The following is a 13,981-nucleotide window of genomic DNA, read 5'->3' as shown; positions in this document are numbered from 1 at the left end:
GCTGGAATTCTCTTCCCCCAAATAAACACTTGGTTTTTATCTTTAAGATTATTATGTACATGTGACCTCCTTTGAGAGGTGTTCTCTCACCTCTGAATTTAAATTGAAACCCATTCCTCCCCACTAGAACTCCCTATGCCCCCTTTCTTATATTCATTCATTCATTCATCTATTCAAAAATATTTATTTATTATGTGCCAGACACTGCTTTATAATATGTGCCAGACTCTATTTTAGGTTCTTGGGACACAAAATGAACCCCTGCTCTCTAGGGTCTTAAAATCTAGAAGAAGGTGGGGAATTGGAAAGGAAGACAAAAAATAAAAACACACATATTTGCACATGTATTAATAAAATGTTTGATGATACCAACTGCTATGAAAAAAGTAAAATTATTATAGAATCATTTTTTAAATATAAAGATATAGTACATTAGGATGAACTTCTATGGAAAAAATGTAATGACTATATAATTTCCAGGAGGAATAGGAACAAGGACACATTTTACACTATTAAAGAACTTGTGCATATAGTTTTTAAAAGGGCAATACTGAGTATAAAATTATTATGTCTTATATCCCAATGGACATATTTATTAAAAAATGTAACATTTTTATTTAAATGATTATTACTTAAAGTAAGCTGGGAATTATATACTTTAAAATGATTTAAATTTAAGATGAGGTTTTTAGATATCAACCTAGAAATATGCAAGTTGGGTACTTAATCTTTCAAAATTCCTTCAAAGAACATTTTAACAAAAATGTTTTAAGATCCATGCATTAACTTGATCAGGGTTACAGATCTAACAAGGAATCAAACTGGTCAGGTCACAGGACTCCAAAGACAGACACTTTCCATTGTGCTAGTTACTTCTTATTAATCTGTCTCTCTTAACTGAAAACTTTTGGTCTCTCATGAATGGATCATGGATATTTGCTGAATAATAGCATGGATAGGTGAGAAACATTTATTTTTTGAATGGATAAATATATGAACGTCTAAAATTATCTTGACTGACAGTTAAACTCATGTGAAAATGGTAGATAGAACTTTTACTTGTCCACCAACACTCACAGTTACATTTTCTAAAATGCATTGAGTTGAGGGTCAAGGACAACCTCATAAGAAGCCACAGCATGAAATTTTTCCCACGGAGGACATGTAACATCCTGCTGAGTACCTTGAGTGAGATGAGGTGGCTACCAACCTGGAATGCTCCCAAACAGAAATGATAGAATTCTTTATAAAGTCAAGGTAATAGGGGGAGATACTAAAAATAGTAGTATAATAGAGTCTTAATGGAGTTTGGCAAACACATCTAGAGACTCCTCCTTGATTCTCTTTATAGCTTTATTTTTTAATTTTTAATTAATTTTATTGGAGTATAGTTGATTTACAATGTTGAATTAGTTTCTGCTGTACAGCAAAGCGAATCAGTTATACATATACATATATCCACTATTTTTTTAGATTCATTTCCCATATAGGTCATAAAAGAGTACTGAGTAGAGTTTCCTGTGCTATACAGTAGGTTTTATTAGCTTTCTATTTTATATATAGTACTGTGAATATTTCAATCCCAATTTCCCAATTTATGCCTCCCCCCTTGGTAACCATAAGTTTGTTTTCTACAACTCTGACTGTATTTGTGCTTATAAATAAGTTTTTTCGTACCTTTTTTTAAGATTCCACATATAAGTGATATCATATGATATTTGTCTTTCTCGGTCTGACTTGCTTTACTCAGTATGATAATTTCTAGGCCCATCCATGTTGCTGCAAATGGAATTATTTTGTTATTTTTTTATGGCTGAGTCATAATCCATTGTGTATATATACCACATCTTCTTTATCCATTCATCTGTCAATGGACACTTAGGTTGCTTCCATGACCTGGCTATTGTAAATAGTGCTGCAGTGGACATTAGAGTGCATGTATCTTTTTGAATTATGGTTTTCTCTGGATATATGTCCAGGAGTGGGATTGCTGGATCATATAATAGCTCTAGTTTTAGTTTCTTAAGGAACATCCATACTGTTCTCCATAGTGGCTGTACCAATTTATGTTCCTACCAAGAGTGTAGGATGGTTCTCTTTTCTCTACACCCTCTCCAGTATGTATTGTTTGTAGATTATTTGATGAAGGTCATTCTGACCAGTGTGAGGTCATACCTCACTGTAGTTTTGATTTGCATTTCTCTAATGATTAGTGACATTGAGCATCTTTTCATGTGTTTCATGGACATCTGAATGTCTTCTTTGGAGAAATGTCTATTTAGATCTTCCACCCACTTTTTGATTGTGTTGTTTTATTTTTTTGATATGGAGCTGCATGTGCTGTTTGTATATTTTGGAGATTAATCCCATGTTGGTTGCCTCAATTGAAAATATTCTCTCCCTTTCTGTGGGTTGTCTTTTAATTTTGCTTAAGGTTTCCTTTGCTTTGCAAAAGCTTTTAAGTTTAATGAGGTCCCAATTGTTTATATTCGGTTTTGTTTTCATTACTCTAGGAGGTGGATGAAAAAACACCTTGCTGCAATTTATTTCAGACAGTGTTCTGCCTATGTTTTCTTCTAAGAGTTTCATAGTGTCGGTCTTAAATTTAGGTCTTTAATCCATTTTTACTTTATTTTTGTGTATGATGTTAGGGAGAATTCTAATTTCATTCTTTTACATGTAGCTGGCCAGTTTTCCCTACACTGCTTATTGAAGATACTGTCTTTTCTCCATTGTATATTCTTACCTCTTTGTTGTAGATTAATTGACCATAGGTGCATTGGTTTATCTCTGGACTTTCTATCCTGTTTCATTGATCTATATCTCTGTGTTTGTGCAACTACTGTAGTCTTTTGATGACTGTAGCTTTGTAGTATAATCTGAAGTCAGGGAGCCTGATTCCTCTATCTCCGTTTTTCTTTCTCAAGATAGCTTTAGCTCTTCAGGGTCTTTTGTGTCTCCATGCAAATTATAAAATATTTTGTTCTAATTCTGTGAAAAGTGCTATTGGTAATTTGATAGAGATTGAATTGAATCTGTAGATTACTTTGGGTAGTATAGTAATTTTGGCAATATTGATTCTTCCAATCCAAGAACATGGTATACTGCTCCATCTGTTTCTTTTTCTCTTTCTTTTCATTTTGCAATTTTATTTTTATATATATTTTTAAATTTTTGGCTGTGTTGGGTCTTTGTTTCTGTGCGAGGACTTTCTCAAGCTGTGGCAAGCAGGGGCCACTCTTCATCACGGTGCGTGGGCCTTTCACTATGGCAGCCTCTCTTGTTGTGGAGCACAGGCTCCAGACACGCAGGCTCAGTAGTTGTGGCTCATGGACCTAGTTGCTCCACGGCATGTGGGATCTTCCCAGACCAGGGCTTGAACCCATGTCCCCTGCAATGGCAGGCAGATTCTCAACCACTGCAGCACCAGGGAAACCCTTGCTCCATCTGTTTGTGTCACCTTTTATTTCCTTCATCAGCATCTTATAGTTTTCAGAGTACAGGACTTTTGCCTCCTTAGGTAGGTTTATTTCTAGGTTTTTTATTCTGTTTGGTGCAATGGTAAATGGTATTCTTTCCTTAATTTCTTTTCTGATCTTTCTTTTTAGTGTATAGGAATGCAAGAGATTATTTGTATTAATTTTGTATCCTGCAACTTTACCAAATTCATTGATTAGCTCTAGTAGTTTTCTGGTAACATGTTTAGGACTTTCTGCCTATGGTATCATGTAACCTGCAAACAGTGACAGTTTTATTTCTTCTTTTTCACTTTGTATTCATTTTATTTACTTTTCTTCTCTGATTGCCATGGCTAGGACTTCCAAAACTATGTTGAATAATAGTGGTGAGAGTGGACATCCTTGTCTTGTTCCTGATCTTAGAGGAAATGCTTTCAGTTTTTCACCATTGAGAATGATGTTTGCTGTGGGTTTTTCGTATATAGCCTTTATTATGTTGAGGTAGGTTCCCTCTATGCCCACTTTCTGAAGAGTTTTTATCATAAATGTGTGTTGAATTTTGCCAAAAGCTTTTTCTGCATCTATTGAGATGATCATATGGTTTTTATTCTTCAATTTGTTAATATGGTGTATCACATTGATTGATTTGTGTATATTGAAGAATCCTTGCATCACTGGGATAAATCCCACTTGATCATGGTGTATGATCCGTTTAATGTGTTGTTGGATTCTGTTTGCTAGTATTATGTTGAGGATTTTTGCATCTATGTTCATCAGTGATATTGGTCTATAATTTTCTCTTTTTGTAGTATCTTTTTCTGGTTTTGGTATCAGGGTGATGGTGGCCTCATAGAATGAGTTTGGGAGTGTTCCTTCCTCTGCAATTTTTTAGAAGAGTTTGAGAAGGATGGGCATTAACTCTTCTCTAAATGTTTGATAGAATTCACCTGTGAAGCCATCTGGTCCTGGACTTATGTTTGTTGGAAGATTTTTAATCACAGTTTCAATTTCATTACTTGTGATTGGCCTGTTCATATTTTCTGTTTCTTCCTGGTTCAGTCTTGGAAGGTTATACCTTTCTAAGAATTTGTCCATTTCTTCCAGGTTGTCCATTGTATTGGCATAGAGTTGCTTGTAGTAGTCTCTTAGGATGCTTTGTACTTCTGTGGTGTCTGTTGTAACTTCTTCTTTTTCATTTCTAATATTATTGATTTGAGTCCTCTCCCTCTTTTTCTTGATGAGTCTGGCTATTTTGTTTATCTTCTCAAAGAACCAGCTTTTAGTTTTATTGATCTTTGCTATTGTTTTCTTTGTTTCTATTTCATTTATTTCCACTCTGATCTTTATGATTTCTTTCCTTCTGCTAACTTTGGGTTTTGTTTGTTCTTCTTTCTCTAGTTCCTTTAGGTGTAAGGTTAGATTGTTTACTTGAGATTTTTCTTGTTTCTTCAGGTAGGCTTGTATAGCTATAAACTTCCCTCTTAGAATTGCTTTTGCTGCATCCCATAGGTTTTGGATCATCGTGTTTTCATTGTCATTTGTCTCTAGGTATTCTTTGATTACCTTTTTGATTTCTGCAGTGATCTCTTGGTTATTTAGTAACGTATTGTTTAGCTTCCATGTGTTTGTGTTTTTCCTATTTTTCCCCTGTAATTCATTTCTAATCTCATAGCATTGTGGTCAGAAAAGATGCTTGATATGATTTCAATTTTCTTAAGTTTACTGAGGCTTGATTTGTGACCCAAGATGTGATCTATCATGCAGAATGTTCCATGCACACATGAGAAGAAAGTGAAATCTGTTGTTTTTAGATGGATTGTCCTATAAATATCAATTAAATCTATCTGGTCTATTGTGTCACATAAAGCTTCTGTTCCCTTATTTATTTTCAGTTTGTGTAGATCTGTCCATTGGTGTATAAGTGAGGTGTTAAAGTCCCCCACTCTTATTATGTCAGTGTCAATTTCCTCTTTTATAGCTGTTAGAATTTGCCTTATGTATTGAGGTGCTCCTATGTTGGGTGCATATATATTTATAATGGTTATATCTTCTTCTTGGATTTCTCCCTTGATCATTATGTAGTGTCCTTCCTTGTCTCTTGTAACATTCTTTATTTTAAAGTCTACTCTATCTGATATGAGTATTGTTACTCCAGCTTTCTTTTGATTTCCATTTGCATGGAGTATCTTTTTTCATCCCCTCACTTTCAATCTGTATGTGTCCCTAGGTCTGAAGTGGGTCTCTTGTAGACAGCATATATATGGGTCTTGTTTTTGTATCCATTCAGCAAGCCTGTGTCTTTTGGTTGGAGCATTTAATCCATTCATGTTTAAGGTAATTATCAATACGTATGTTCCTATGACCATTTTCTTAATTGTTTTGGGTTTGTTTTTGTAGGTCCTTTTTTTCTCTTGTGTTTCTCACTTAGATAAGTTCCTTTAGCATTTGTTGTAGAGCTGGTTTGGTGGTGCTGAATTATCTGAGCTTTTGCTTGTCTGTAAAGCTTTTGATTTCTCCATCAAATCTAAATGAGATCCTTGCTGGGTAGAGTAATCTTGGTTGTAGATTCTTCCCTTTCATCACTTTAAGTATATCATGCCACTCCCTTCTGGCTTGTACAGTTTCTGCTGAGAAATCAGCTGTTAACATTATGGGAGTTCACTTGTATGGTATTTGCCTTTTTTCCCTTGCTGCTTTCAATAATTTTTCTGTGTCTTTAATTTTTGCCAATTTGATTACTATGTGTCTCGGCGTGTTTCTCCTTGGGTTTATCCTGTATGGGACTCTCTGTGCTTCCTGGACTTGGGTGGCTATTTCCTTTCCCTTGTTAGGAAGTTTTCAACTATAATCTCTTCATATATTCTCTCTGGTCCTTACTCTCTCTCTTCTCATTCTGGGACCCCTATAATGTGAATGTTGTTGCATTTAATGTTGTCCCAGAGGTCTCTTCGACGGTCTTCATTTCTTTTCATTCTTTTTTCTTTATTTTGTTCTGCAGCAGTGAATTCCACCATTCTGTCTTCCAGGTCACTTATCCATTCTTCTGCCTCAGTTATTCTGCTATTGATTCCTTCTAGTGTAGTTTTCATTTCAGTTATTGTATTGTTCATCTCTGTTTATTTGTTCTTTAATTCTTCTAGGTCTTTTTTAAACATTTGTTGCATCTTCTCGATCTTTGCCTCCATTCTTATTCCGAGGTCCTGGATCATCTTCACTATCATTATTCTGAATTATTTTTCTGGAAGGTTGCGTATCTCCACTTCATTTAGTTTTTTTTTTTTTTTTCTGGGGTTTTATCTTGTTCCTTCATCTGGTATATAGTCCTGTGCCTTTTCATCTTGTCTATCTTTCTGTGAATGTGGTTTTTGTTCCACAGTATGCCAGATTGTAGTTTTTCTTGCTTCTCCTGTCTGCCCTCTGGTGGTTGAGGCTATCTAAGAGGCTTGATGGGAGGCTCTGGTGTTGAGTACAGCTGACTGTTTCTTTGGTGGTCAGAGCTCAGTAAAACTTTAATCCACTTGACTGTTGATGGGTGGGGCTGGGTTCCCTCCTTGTTGGTTGTTTTGCCTGAGGCAACCCAACACTGGAGCCTATCTGGGCTCTTTGGTGGGGCTAATGACAGACTCTGGGAGGGCTCATGCCAAGGAGTACTTCCCAGAACTTCTGCTGCCAGTGTCCTTGTCCCCATGGTGAAACAGAGCTACCCCCAACCTCTGCAGGAGACCTTCCAACACTAGCAGGTAGGTCTGGTTCAGTCTCCCCTGGGGTCACTGCTCCTTCCCCTGGGTCCCGATGCACACACTATTTTGTGTGTGCCCTCCAAGAGTGGGGTCTGTTTCCCCCAGTCCTGTTGAAGTCCTGCAATCAATTCCCACTAGGCTTCAAAGTCTGATTCTCTATGAATTCCTCCTCCCGTTGCCGGATCCCCAGGTTGGGAAGCCTGACATGGGACTCAGAACCCTCACTCCAGTGTGTGGACTTCTGTGGTATAAGTGTTCACCAGTCTGTGAGTCACCCACCCACCAGTTACGGGATTTGATTTTACTCTGATTGCACCCCTCCTACAGTCTCATTGTGGCTCCTCCTTTGTCTTTGGATGTGGGTTATCTTTTTTGGTGAGTTCCAGTGTCTTCCTGTTGATGATTGTCCAGCAGCTAGTTGTGATTCTGGTGTTCTTGCAAAAGGGAGTGAGAGCACATCCTTCTACTCCGCCATCTTGGTTCCTCCTCCCAGGTCTTCATTTTTTAATGAAGGTTCCAGAGTCATATAAAACTTATATAAATGTATATGTTTCTTCTTGCTAATGTCTTTTGTCAGTCCAACTTACAGGGCCCCAGTATGAGAATCTAAGATGCGCACAGGAAGAGAATTTTCCTCCCCTACACTAGTCAGCCACTTACATTACCAGAAGAACATTGGAGGGTTTGAACAATTTTCTTCTGCCCCATTACATATTTCTTCTTTCTGCCTGAAATTTCCCATTCAGTGCTTTGTGCCTTGCATGATTCTGGGTTCCTTTACTCTCTTTTGAAAACATCATTATGATAGGGATAGAGTAGTATAATTAAGTAGACAGTTTAGAAATCCCACTAGGAGATTAAGGAGAGAAAGGGAATTTTAAGGGAGCTTGAGAGACTGTTGTAAGCTAGTGACCACTCAGGAAAAGAATCCAGTAACCTAGCAACAATCTGCACTTCCTTGAAGGAAGACCAGGTGTATCCAAGTGTCAGACACACTCAAGACAGAAGTCGTGATAATCAAAATACAAGACAATAGATATGGGGCCTGAATCTTGTTACATGAAGTCAGAGAGTTAATAGTCCCTGAAGAGTAGCATTTCTGCATGTATACAAGACAGAAATATAGGTGAAAGGGGAAAAAAAAAAAAAAAACTAGTTGAAATGGGACAATATACGGAAACCTGAGATGAATTACCATATTTTAGTATATGTTACTACACTTTTGTTAATATACATATGATTTAAATAGTGCCATGAGAGTCCCAGTTAAACCATAAAAGGCCAAGGGAGGAACTAATAATGTAAGCCTTGAGGTCTGCCCAAGAATGAGGAAGAAGATGATCTTCTCCCCTCCCCACTTTTTCTTTGATTATAAAAGTGTAGTCCTCTTTGTTCTTGGGGCTGCTGCACTACCTTGCCACTCTGCTTGTGTCACTCACAAGTATCCTATGCTAATAAATTCACTCTTTGCCCCACAGTGAATTCTTTCTGCAAAGAATGAGACAAAAGAACCTGACCTTCATTAAGTCCTGAAAACAAGTGAGCAGTTTTAATCAAGACAGTGGTTTTGAGGCCCCTCCTCGTCAGGAATCATACGTTCAAGTCCCAATCTGAGTTTTAGCTGGGTTTGAGTCCCATTCGAGAAGGAGTGCAGTTTCAATTAGTTTCTGTCAGGTTTTACAGTCCTTCATGATACAATAGATGTTTCAACCAGGCAGAAAAAGCTCTGAAAAGGGGGATGGACTATACTCTAAATAAAAGTCACACTTTTTCCATGGCGTTACCTAGATGATTTCTAAATAATTATTATAACCTTTATAATACTATACTCCTTCAGGGCATTTTTTTGGTTTATACATAATTTTAAACTGTATGCTTTTATACACAACAGTGTAAAATGACATAAAATTAAATTTAATAGCTAATAGACTGGGTTTCAGAAGCAAATTTTATTGCAATTCCGTTAGGCTGGAATGATGGAACAAACCCCGAAAGATGAAATATTAAAAAATTAATGCAAGGGCCTAAGTCAAGAGCAAAGCACGGGACCGACGAAAGTACCAGCCCACGGTGTCATCATGCCCTGGAGACGACAGAGCGTGCCGGCTTCTGATGAAAGAAAAAATTAAAAAGGCCCTTGACATTAGGAGTAGACTAGAGGGAAGTGAAAAACATCTAAAGATGAAGGTATTTCAGACCATCTGCAGGCAGCTTATAAGTTCAAAGGGGTATTCTGTAAAACCAGCCCCCAGTGTGGTCTTCTCCACTTCCTCTTATACATGTGGCGGGAAGAAAAAAGTGAACCGTTATGAAGAAGTGGACCAAAAAAAGTACTCTGATTTAGTAAGGTCTGTCTTGTCATTCAGAGGCCATGCTCAGACTCCACACCCTTTGTTCGAGGAAGATGCTTTACTCTATGGGCCTGTGAGGAAGTGTAAGGCCCCGAAGCAAGAAGAAGAGACAGGAGGTCCACAAAACTGGGGTCCTATCTTCAGTCTGGAGAAAAGCAGAAAACCAAATGCAACAAATGATCCTACAATTCCTCTGAAAATTACTTTGCAAAGGAATATGATACCAAGGGTGACCCGAGTCCTTCAGCAGACCATGAACTCAGAACAGACTTCCTGTTTGGAGAGGTGGAAACAGTGGATGATTCTGGAACTGGGAGAGGATGGTTTTGCAGAATATAGTAAAAACATGTTTTTACAAGGGAAATGGTTTCATGAAGCCTTGGAAAGCATACTTTCACCCCAGGGAAACTTCAAAGAGTGAGATGAAAATCTCCTCGAATCTGGCTACATCCAAAGGGTCCAGCATGTTCTGAGAGATGTCAGTGGAGTGTGGGCTCTGGAAAAGTGCCGGTTAACGTGAGATCCTAAAGTATGTAGGTCGGCTACACTGTGTGGCTGATTATCAGGGCAAGCTCTGTGTGACTGATCGGAAGACATCTGAGAAACCAAAGCTTTTCATCCGAAATACATTTGACAACCCGCTGCAAGTCGTGGTGTATGTTGGTGCCATAAACTATAAGGCCAACTACAGCTTTCAGGTTCAGTGTGGCTTGATCATGGTGGCCTACAGAGACGGGTCCCCCACCCACCCACATTTCATGGACGCAGAGCTCTGCTCCCAGTACTAGGCAAAGTGACTTCTTCGACTAGAAGAATATACAAAGAAGGAAAAGAACCTGAATATTCAGAAACTAGATTAGGGGCAGGAAGCTGTGTGGGAACGTTCAGGACTTTCTCACAGTTTGGGAAGATGTATTGCTGTTTCCTGTGATCTAGAATAAGGTGCCACAGGGTCTGAGAGCTGCAGTAACACAAGCTGAACTAGTAATTTGTTGAAATTGATTGCAACCAAAAAGGCAAAGCCGGAAAAGTTAAATTAAAAAGCCAGACTTCGGCACATAAAAGACCAGCTCTGCTATCTCTGACTAGCATTTACCCGAAAAAGGGCAAGCAGCATTGGCACAGTGTTGGTGCCTCTTGGACCCCCATAGACCTTTCTGTGTTCCGGGCAGGACGCCCAGTCTTTGAACTGAGAGATTCAGGGTAGTGAGGCCAGGTGCACAGAGCATTTCTCCCAGGCACGCCAGCAGGGTGGGCCGTCCACCCCCAGGGTGTATGTGCAGTGAGAATTCGTATCAGCCAACTACTGCTGCCAGTGCAGGCTCCTAAAACTTGTTTTATGTATGGGGTTCCCTGTATTTCATTTGGGGGAAAAAGCTTCCATTTGACATTTTTGAAAAATAAACGTGATTCCTTAGCCTCAAGTAAACATTGCTCTCTGGAAAGATGGAGCATACTCACCATATCGTGGGCTATGCCCCTTGGCATCCCACCAAATAACACTCAGAAGCAGCCAGGCTCCAGTCTGAGAATCGTAATTGTAGGTATTTTGGTAGCTATTTTCTGGTTTGAGTCAAGGAATTGTGTACATGGAGAAAATGTATTGTTTGTTGAATTTTCCAGCTATGGGGAAAAATAATAACATGTAATTTTTTCTATGTTTGATAAGTAATAAAATTGATTAGTTGTCACTGGGTTCAGGAAACTTAAATAAATGCCCACTACAGCCCTGGGGGAAGGCTCCCTGTTTTATGGAGTAGGTTAGCATTTAAGTTACAGTTGCTGTTTTAAAATAGTAGGGTGCTACAAACACCTTTTTCCTTCATTAGCCATTAATTATAAGAAATAAAATACAAGATATGAGTAAAGTAAAAAAAAAAAAAAGCAACAATGTTATATTTTAGTTTGAATAATAAATTTTACAATTCAAAAAGTATTAAATGAGTTGGACCTGCTATGACATCTGTTCAATGAAAAAATACATGAGGGTTAGAATTATTCAACATAATTATCTGACACAAAATAAATTTGAAGGAGATGAACAGTTTAGGGGAGATTTTATTATTAAATTTCAACATATCACAGGTTGGTTCATTATGTTGGATTTGTTATGGTGACATGAACATTTGTTCTTTTTCCACTGGCTTGATCCAGTACCTGGGCTGGATTTCATCCAACCTCTAAGACAAACATGTTTTCACCCCAGTACAGCCCTGAGATGAGGTCTGCCTACAGTTGGACGTCTTATACTGGCTTCCAAACAGCTGATAGCTCAGGGCCTTGCTTACTTGGGGACTGGAAGAACTTTGCTAGCAGATGACACAGGTGGTTGCTCCTTTGCTCTATTAACATTTACAGAATTGAATTGTTTTTATTCTGTCTAGAGCAGTGGTTCTCAAAGTGTGGTCATGTAACCCCTAGCAGTCTGAGAGACTCTTTCACAGGATTAATGAGATTCTCTCTTTTTCCAATTTCCTATCTGTATGAAAATGGATTTTTTTTCATATACTCAACCAAAATATACTGAAGCATATTGAATACAGAAGTAAATAGGTGACTCCAAACATCTTTTAAGCTAGGTATCTTTGGAGATTTAAAAATAAGTAAAATAATGTCATTCTTCTCAATTTATTTTGAGACATACATTTTTTAAAGTTACTTGTTATGATTTATTTTAAATTAATAGTTATTACACCTTTTTAATAAATCAGTTCAATTTTATAAAATTTTAGTTTTAATTTATAATATGGTACATATCAATAGAAATTATCCATGTAATCAAAAGTTCTTTGGGGTCTTTAGTAATTTTCAAGTGAATAGAATGAAACTAAGACCAAAAAGTTTGAGTTCTACTGATCTAGGGCAAAACCTTAGCTTGATAAAATAAAAGCAGGTGGAAAAAGTATGATTATTCATATTCAATTAATAACATTTCTAAAGCCTATAGTTAAAGATTAAACAACATGGACGCTCACTTGGTGAAGATAATTATATATGACTCCAGATTTCATTTTTTTCATTTTTGTTTACTATCTTTTCTTCTCTATGTTTCCATGTCATATATTCACGGCTAATGTGCTTATGTATTTTTCTTTTTTTTTTTTAATTTTTATTTATTTATTTTTATTTTATGGCTGTGTTGGGTCTTCGTTTCTGTGCGAGGGCTTTCTCTAGTTGCTGGCAAGTGGGGGCCACTCTTCATCGCGGTGTGCGGGCCTCTCACTGTCGCGGCCTCTCTTGTTGCGGAGCACAGGCTCCAGACGCGCAGGCTCAGCAATTGTGGCTCACGGGCCCAGTCGCTCCATGGCACGTGGGATCCTCCCAGACCAGGGCTCGATCCCGTGTCCCCTGCATTGTCAGGCAGACTCTCAACCACTGAGCCACCAGGGAAGCCCTGCATTTTCCTTTTTATCTTTCCCTTTTTCTCTCTCTGTACCCAACTGTTTCTCCTTTATCCCTCTCTTTCTTCCCTCCCAGAATTTGCTGCCATTTTTTTTTCTATTTTACACTACTGTAAGTGTACATAGTATCAAATCATGGAATTAAAAATAAATGCTTTTCTTAGTAAATAAAATTTTAATATATTTATATCAAATCTCTCCTTTTACTCTCCCCTCAAGATAGTTAAAATTAAAAGTTTGGTGACATTTCTAACAACCAAAAAGACACCAAAAATAAATTTTTAATTCATACTTTAATGTAATGTTTGAAATTTTCTCTAGAAATATTTTAACATTCTTAGAAAAGCATAAAAGGAAAATAAAGTAAAAAGAAAAGAAAATTATTTTATTTATGGGAAGTGAAGAGTCTTCAAATGAGAAGAATAAGTGAAATGTGAAGAAGAAGGAAGAAATTGCTTTGACAAAATCTGAAGCCAGGGGCTTATTAATATCAATATTTGTTTTTAAACTGTTATTTGAAATTATTTATATGATTTCTTCCAGAGAGTAAGGACATGCCAGGGAGAAACTCTGCAATGGGTAGAAAATTTGACACTGTTTAATGACACATGTCAAATTTGAAGTTTGTTTTTGCTTTGTGTTGCAATTATACTCCATTGTGCTTTCTTTTTACTAAAATTATATTACACACAAAATGTTGGGGGTTCTACTGTTTAGACCCGTCATGGAGTGGAAGCTGGATGTTTAAAGAAAATGGCATCCTTAGGAACTGAGAGCAAAACTCAAAGCACCTGACACCAATGAAGCAGCTGGAGATACAGATTGACTGAGGGAAATTTAAGTCACATTTGGAATCTTCAAAGGATAGAGGAAGGTATACTGACCTTCATATGGTGTGTTGTGCTGGGGCTTGAATTTAAATCATGAAATTTATCTCTCATTAAATTGAGAGATTTTCTAACTTTTAATCCAGTTATTTTAATTATTTTTGTATTATATTGGTTAGTGTTATCTTCTACCAGATGTAAATT

The 13,981-nt window shown here is 37.3% G+C and overlaps 2 protein-coding genes across 2 annotated transcripts in view; one reads left to right on the top strand and one right to left on the bottom strand.

Moving 5' to 3' along the window:
* The window catches only part of RIT2 (Ras like without CAAX 2), a 542,835-nt gene that overhangs the window by 423,518 nt on the left and 105,336 nt on the right, over positions 1 to 13,981 (bottom strand). The window contains 1 exon segment of the mRNA XM_057526195.1: positions 3,349 to 3,360. Coding sequence (XP_057382178.1) covers positions 3,349 to 3,360 — 12 coding nt within the window.
* LOC103002893 (mitochondrial genome maintenance exonuclease 1-like) lies at positions 9,380 to 10,480 on the top strand. The gene is made up of 2 exons (XM_057526777.1): positions 9,380 to 9,887; positions 10,248 to 10,480. Exons 1-2 carry the CDS (start codon positions 9,380 to 9,382, stop codon positions 10,478 to 10,480), a joined length of 741 nt encoding a protein of 246 aa, XP_057382760.1.

The sequence above is a fragment of the Balaenoptera acutorostrata genome, chromosome 13 (assembly GCF_949987535.1).
Source record: "Balaenoptera acutorostrata chromosome 13, mBalAcu1.1, whole genome shotgun sequence".
Lineage (NCBI taxonomy): Eukaryota > Metazoa > Chordata > Mammalia > Artiodactyla > Balaenopteridae > Balaenoptera > Balaenoptera acutorostrata.
The sequence above is the reverse complement of the archived record's forward strand: the minus strand, read 5'-3'. Positions and strand labels throughout refer to the sequence as shown.

Bases quoted from the DNA above. Each gene is read 5' to 3' on its own strand.
- LOC103002893 (XM_057526777.1), top strand. From the start codon at position 9,380: ATGAAGGTATTTCAGACCATCTGCAGGCAGCTTATAAGTTCAAAGGGG. The intron at 9,888-10,247 runs GTAAAAACATGT...TACAGCTTTCAG, and splicing joins GGATGGTTTTGCAGAATATA to GTTCAGTGTGGCTTGATCAT.